The 7,587-nt window shown below is 32.1% G+C and overlaps 1 protein-coding gene across 1 annotated transcript; it reads left to right on the top strand.

Annotated features, from left to right (window-relative positions):
* The first annotated feature begins 3,321 nt into the window (after nucleotides 1–3,321).
* On the top strand, nucleotides 3,322–7,587 carry LOC127127355 (diaminopimelate epimerase, chloroplastic). Its single transcript, XM_051056514.1, has 9 exons — nucleotides 3,322–3,804; nucleotides 3,890–4,057; nucleotides 4,176–4,246; nucleotides 4,639–4,696; nucleotides 4,889–5,068; nucleotides 5,327–5,411; nucleotides 5,880–5,939; nucleotides 6,067–6,140; nucleotides 7,148–7,587. Exons 1-9 carry the CDS (start codon nucleotides 3,538–3,540, stop codon nucleotides 7,262–7,264), a joined length of 1,080 nt encoding a protein of 359 aa, XP_050912471.1. The 5' UTR covers nucleotides 3,322–3,537; the 3' UTR covers nucleotides 7,265–7,587.

Here is a 7,587-nt window from a genome sequence, read left to right on the forward strand (position 1 = left end):
TGGTTTTATTATGGCTGCACAAGGTGTTCTTCGAAGGCACCTAATCCTGAAAAAGCTTATGAATGTTCATGTGGGCAAAAAGTCGAACAGCCTATACCAAGGTACATATAATCTAGATGAATTGCAAATAAATTTGGTAATGGATTTGTTATTAATCATATTATTTTCTTCGTTTAAAATACTATAGGTACAAGATTGAGATATATGTTAGCAATGGTGAATCAAAATATCAATTTGTATTCTGGGATTCCGAATGTGCTGTTATACTTGGAATGACTGCTGAATTTATGCATAACTCTATGGTGGAGGTACATTGTTATACATAAGTTAAAATGTTAATAGTTTATCGAGTTGTAAAGTTCAGATTATCACTCATGGTTGATATTTTATTTTTCCATTAGAATGGAGAAGATGATCCAATGGTTTATCCTGATGAGCTTGAAATGTTGTTGAATAAGAAAATGACTTTTAGAGTTAAGGTGCAGCCAACGTTTTCCCAAGCGTCTGTTTGGAAACTTTGTGATGATGAAGCCTTTGTTAAAGAGATTGAAAATGACTACATAGTAGAAGACGTATAATATTCACTTAATTCATGTATTATTTAAACATTTAACAAGTATAATAAATATTCGATGTTTCAATGTGCAGAATCAGTCTAAAACTGAATATGCAAAATTGGTCCCTAACAAAGAAAATTTGGAAACTTCCGCAGTAAGTATCTTCATTTGTTAACATAATAATTTTCTATGATAAATATTGTATTATTATAATTCATTTTATATCTGACAATTAATTTTTTATATTGCAAGCAAACATTATCTGCATCTGGTGAAAATGATCCAGAATCAATCATTCTAATGACTCCGACTAAGGATGTTATAATTGCTGACAAGGGTGAAGAAATTGATTTTGAAGCGTCTGGCGCTATGCAATTATCAGGCACCAAACCATCCAAGAAATTAAAGATAGAACCATCTTCTTAATTAGAATTTTCGGAAATTTGATATTGAAATATATTTTATGAACTTTTTAGCACCAGAATGAGTTTAAGTATGAAGTTGTCAAGAACATGATATGTTTTGGTTGTAGGATGTGTTCTTACTTTTTTGAAGTGTTTATTTTGTGGGATTACAATTGACATTTATATTTCATGTATGGTTTAAAGGATGATAATGAGTATTTAATTCATGTGTGTGAAATTATTCAAAATCCTATGTTGATATGTTGAACATTGTGTTTTGTGTGTTCTTTCAACTACAAAATTTATATGAGTATCATATCTTCAAATGTTAATAAGTATTTTAGATTGATAACAAAATACGTTGTCATCTTATGAAATATGTGTATACGACTAAATTATAAATAGATTATTGCATGTCATGTTTGGTTTCAGCATGCCTAGTGGTGTTAGAAATTAAAAAAACAATTACATAAAAATTTATTATGAAATCCTTCAAAACTAATTATAGAAAACACATAGAAACACATTTTTTTACAATTTTTTTCAAAGTCTAATACATATGTTAAAATTGCAGGTAGTTCAGAAATGTTGGAGCAATGTTTGAATCTTGCATTCAACTGAATTAAGGATTTATAAAAAAAACAAGATATAATTATCATATACAGTGAATTGTCTTTTGATTGGTAATGGAAAATCTACATTGTTTGTTTGAAATGATTAAGTTAAGCATGCAACTATACTTTTTACGAATCTCACGTCATCATATATAGTATTATAACTCAACATATTTAAATTATTTATTTGCCAAAATATAGTTGGGGGTTGAAATGAATAATTATGTCCACTGTCTCCTTTCTATTGACTAGGTCAGTGGAGTATTAAAATAATTCAGCCGTAAGATAATTAATGTTATGCATGATTTGTAATAAATCAATAAGAATATCAATTCTTTATACATTTAGTTGTACAAGAAAATGATTATAAATAATTAAAGTGGGCTAAGAAAATGGGCCCCACTAAATTCCACTATATATTATATAAAATATAATTAAAAAATTGATTCAAATATATTAAAATACATTAAAAGAGAGTTTTTCATTGGGTAAGGTGATGTATGATATGAGTAATTTCCAATGGGTGAATTATTTTATGGATTTGGGATAAAAAGAGAATTTTGAAATCTTGAATTATGGTGTGGATTTAGAATAAGAGGTGGATTTTCAAAATATGGGGTGTTTTGTTGATTTGGGATACAAAGAGGACTTCCATCATTTTGCATAAAATTGGAGCATGTGTTATGTTGATTGAGGTTCATTTTCAAATGAAATGTGTACACAAAAAAATTAAAATTAAATAAAATAAATTGGTCAAATTTAGACTAGATGTGAATGAAAAATGTGATAAAATAAATTACCTATTTATACTACTAAAAAATATTACCGTTATTTTATTGTTGTTGCAATCTTATCATTCTAAAATGAAATAAATATCCTGAAATCAAATTAGTTATTATTGTAGTTTTTTAAGGTTGTGGGCAAATTTTGAATCATCACTTCCTAAAAGGTTGCAGATAGGTTTTGTATAAACCCAGTTTTTTAAGGACCAAAGAATTGTACGAAGTTAAATCATTTTTGTTTCTGGACTTATTTCTCACAATTTTAACTAAAATTGTGAACCTTTTGTTTCAATATCTTTTGTTGCATTAAAGCTTACTGCATCAATTGCAATTAATTTCAACATTTGGTAGTATTCATTATTATATTTTAAAACAAATGAGGTTCTGGTATTTCTTTTACATGGTTTATGTATTTTGGTTAAATAATCATTTATTATGAAGGTTAATATTTGCGCTTTTATACCTCAAATTAGTAACAGATTGGAAAATTTCATCAATTACTAAATAAATATATTTTTAATTTTTATGTCCAAAATCTCAATGATAAATGGAATGTTTATTCATAACATTAACAATGGAATTCTTATTATATATCAATATATCAATAAATTGTAAAAATATTTTTGTATTATATTTTTTGATTATTTCCTTAATATAGTATAAAAAAAACTTAAGTAAATTATATTACTATAAATTAATAATATTTTACTTTATTATGTCCCAAACTGGAAAAAGTTATTTTTGAAATTTTTTTGAACCCATTTATTGATCATTTAAAATCCATTACATTAAAAAAAACTCTTATACAATAAATTTGTATATGTTGATCCAACTATATATATATATATAAAAACAAAAAAAATATATTATATTTTAATTTTTTTAAAATAAATTATTGCATTTGCGCGACCCATGCGAACTTACGGTTCGTTTATTAGTTACAATGTAAAAAGAAGCACACTACGGGTACGTTTTTGACAAAAATAAGAAAGAAAAAAAAAGCACTGTGCACGTGCTCATCAACATCAACGGCGTCACTTCACCATACCCAAGCTCCGAAGGGCACAATCGTCAAATAATCTCCCTCTAACAGCCACCTTTCCTCCGCCGTCACTACGATTGCTTCTTCTCAGTCACAATTTCGCGAGTTTCCTTCTAAGTGATTCTCTTAAGGGCAGTGATGGCCATAACCGCCACCATTTCAGTACCTATCACATCACCCACTCGTCGCTCTCTTGCTTCCTTCAATTTCTTTCAATCTTATTCCCGTTCCATTTTGGCCACACGACAAAGCACTTTCAAATACCCTAATTCCTGCATGGTTGCTTCCTCCATGAAAACCGAAACTCCGGCGAAGACAACTTCCTCCACTTCCTTCCTCCACCAAAAGGAGTCTGGCTTTCTCCATTTCGCTAAGTATCACGGTCTCGGAAACGACTTCGTTTTGGTGAGTTCATATTCCACTCTGATTCCTAGTTGAATAACACCTGTGTTTGTGTTTAAGTTTTGACTAAGTTTGTTGTTATGAATAGATTGATAATAGAGACTCTTCTGAACCAAAGATTAGTTCAGAGAAAGCTGTGCAACTATGTGATCGTAACTTTGGTGTTGGTGCTGATGGAGTTATTTTTGTCTTGCCTGGAATTAATGGTACCGACTATACAATGAGGATTTTCAACTCTGATGGTAGTGAGCCTGAGGTGATTATTAATTCTTTAGATTATGTTTGTTCTGTTACAAATTGTGAATTGTTCTTGGTCTTCATTAACTGACCAGTTTGATCTGTTTCTTACATTTACGTTTTTTTTTTCTACTTAGATGTGTGGCAATGGAGTGCGATGCTTTGCTAAATTTGTTTCTCAGCTCGAGAGTTTACATGGAAGGCACAGGTATGTTCATTTTGCAGAACCACTTGTGAATCCTATGAAGCATGGACACCGGAAACTCGACACCGGTAATAATTTGAGAAAACGAATAAATTAAATGTACTCACAAGTGTCGGTTTCAGACAGTGACACAGACAAACCTTTTTTCAAAGGTGTTGGTGCTACAGAGTTGCCATCTGGCTTTTTATGTCTTGTGGCTTGTGTTATTGTGTTTTTATGGCAGTTTTTATGGAAACATTTACTTTTCACAAATATATATTTTGTTAATTTTGATTATACCAGTAACGATAATGATAATGAACCGTAGATGATTTTATTACCATGGCTTAATAGTCATCGCAGTCATTATAGATATTCTTGAAATTTTGTCTCACATTGTATTTCATACTTTGTAGTTTCACAGTACACACTGGTGCTGGGCGGATTGTTCCTGAAGTCTTGGAGGACGGAAATGTATGTTCTTATTCTTATATGCTGCAAGCATTTGCAAATTACTTATTGACATATGATGTTTGTTAAGAGGCATCGGCATGATGCTTCCAAGCTTCCTTTTTATGTACTTTGTGAAGTTTTTATGTGGTTTAATGACGGGAAGAAGTTTGTTCTATTTCTATAGCCTGATGATGATAGTGCAAATTGATTCAGGTCAAAGTTGATATGGGGGAACCAATTCTTAAAGCATCAGATGTGCCTACTAAATTATCTCCAAATAAGGATCATGCTGCTGTTAAATCAGAGATAGATGTTGATGGAGTTATCTGGAATGTGACTTGTGTTAGCATGGGAAATCCACACTGTGTATCCTTCAGTAGAAAAGGAGTTCAGGTCATTATTCTTAAATATAGTAATAACTATTTCATACCCTTGTACATATTATACGATGTATTCTGGATTTGTTTACAGGAATGAAAAACTGTGTAGGAGTAGAAAGGAAATACATTGATCAGAAGAAGAAAAATGCCTATCAAATTTTGTTATTTGTTGCTTTACCTGTATATTTTTAACCACATTTGTACTTACAAGACCTTACATTTTTTATGCTTATGCCACATTTTATATTTGGTTTGATCTCTATTGCAACAGAATTTGATTGTTGATGAATTGAACCTAGCTGAAATTGGCCCAAAATTTGAACGCCATGAGATGTTCCCTGCCCGAACTAACACAGGTCAGATTAGTCTACTTTTATGATCAGAATATAGCTGTCAACTTCATTTTGATATTTAACCCATACCCGCTTCCTCACATTTTCATTTCGCTTGCAATGGCTCTTTAATTCAGTTTGCTTCCTTGGTCTTCTGGGCAATATGTTTCTGGTATACATTCTGTCAAGATAGCGATTTACTGACGTGTAACCAGTAAATTTAATGTTTGTGGGACTAGGTCAGGCTGTATGTCTAGCTAAGCTTTGGTAAGGGGGCTTGTGCCTCCCCCTTGTTCAGAAGCGTACAATTTTAATCCATTTTGTCTAGCTTTAATGTGTTAGTCATTCCCCCAACTGTCTTCCAGGTTTTCAAACCCCTATTGTTCTTATTCCTTGAACTTGACCCAAATGGCTTTAATGACGTGAGTTAATTACCACTTCAATTCTGTTGTAATTCCTCATTCTTATTGTGTCTTGTGATTTAATGTGCAGAGTTTGTGCAAGTTCTTTCTAATTCCCACCTGAAGATGCGTGTTTGGGAGCGCGGAGCAGGTTAGAACATCTAGTTTCTTGGCTGTGTTGGATTGGTTTTGTTAGTGTGGTTAGGGAAAGTCTCTTATTGTTGTCTCAATTTGTGTGGGAAAGCTTTTTTGTTTTTGTTTTGACTGTTTATATGCAGCGGAAACTCTCGCTTGTGGGACTGGAGCTTGTGCTACTGTTGTTGCAGCAGTTCTTGAGGGCCGTGCTGGGCGGGTAAGTTTGCTATTTGATTGTAACACTAAAAACTGTTGACTTCTCATTAAAAGAAAATCAGAATATGGAGTATGTTCTGAAGAGTTTTTAACAGGAAATCCACAAGTTAGCTCAATTGTAACTAGAAAGGATGAGGTATTGTAGAGACCTTGGTTAATTATTTCCGAGTTCTGACATTAGTTCTTGTACAAGACAGTTGATGTTATTTTCCTTGCTTAATATATGTATCACCTAATCCTTGTCCAATTTGGGAAAAATTGTATAGAGGTGGCAAAATCATGGTCAGCTAGATGGTACTGGCACTGCATTGATTGTTACAAACCTGTGTTACAGATCTGCACCATATTATTTATGGAGAGCTAACTAATTTTTTTTTAAAAGTTACTTTCTGTGATTTGGTCTTTTATGGGTTGTCACATGTTGGCTGCATTTTTGCCTCGTTTGGTATTTATGGTATGGTACACATATTACCCTGTTTCATTAGGGATGCCGGTGACCTGGGTTTTGCCAAAATCATGGCGTGCTACAAGTATTACTGTCCCACTTTCTTAGAGATTTGGTCACGCATTTTCTTTTACCGGATGCAAATAATAATTTTTCTTATGGCATGATTGAGTTGATGCATTTTATTATTTGTAGAGATTTGGTCATATTTTCTTTTACGAGTTGCAAATCATCTTTTTATCTTATTGGATGCTTGAGTTGGTTGAACTAGCAGTTGTTTCTTGGAGTTAGTTTCGATTTTTGTCTTTTGAGATTATATTGGTGTTATTAAAGCCATAATAATATAACTTTGGATGGTAGGATTCCTTTTATTGGTATGCGTTTCAGCTGAAAAACATTTATGAATTTGGTTCAAATGTGTTTTTGATTCTTTTAAGACATCAAATTTTGGTTTTAGTCCTAATTTTAGGTTCTTGTTTATGCCATTTTGTTTTTTTAGTGAATATCTTATGTTTACAAGGCAACAATTTCCTTATTATTTTAAATCTGTCATTTTGTTACAGAACTGCACGGTTGATCTACCTGGAGGGCCTCTTCAGATTGAATGGAAGGATGAAGATAATCATGTCTATATGACTGGTTCAGCTGATCTAGTGTATTATGGATCTTTGCCTCTTTGAATATTGCCCCTAAACTAGAGAGAAGCTTTACCCACCTCCAAATTTTTGAAAAATAACCACATGATATCAGAAATTTGAGAAGTGTACTACTGGACTGTAAGTACACATCCATACTGTGGTTTTCTTCAGATGTGTAATTCTAAGTGACTTTGGGGGTGGGAAAAATTTCACCTCTAAATTATTGTGTAACTCTAAGTGACTTTGATGGTTGGAATGCTATGTAGTTGATGAATGAGATGAGAGTCATAAAGATTAAGTATGAGATGTATTGTTGATTGTGATAAAGATTTGATAATGATAAATGGAGACCTGTTCTGTGTTGA

This window comes from Lathyrus oleraceus, chromosome 3, assembly GCF_024323335.1.
Source record: "Lathyrus oleraceus cultivar Zhongwan6 chromosome 3, CAAS_Psat_ZW6_1.0, whole genome shotgun sequence".
NCBI classification, from domain to species: domain Eukaryota; kingdom Viridiplantae; phylum Streptophyta; class Magnoliopsida; order Fabales; family Fabaceae; genus Lathyrus; species Lathyrus oleraceus.

Excerpts from the sequence above, each read along its gene's own strand:
- LOC127127355 (XM_051056514.1), top strand. The coding sequence starts at position 3,538 with ATGGCCATAACCGCCACCATTTCAGTACCTATCACATCACCCACTCGT. Across the intron at positions 3,805-3,889 it reads TCGGAAACGACTTCGTTTTG|ATTGATAATAGAGACTCTTC; the intron begins GTGAGTTCATAT and ends TGTTATGAATAG. Across the intron at positions 6,141-7,147 it reads TTGAGGGCCGTGCTGGGCGG|AACTGCACGGTTGATCTACC; the intron begins GTAAGTTTGCTA and ends ATTTTGTTACAG.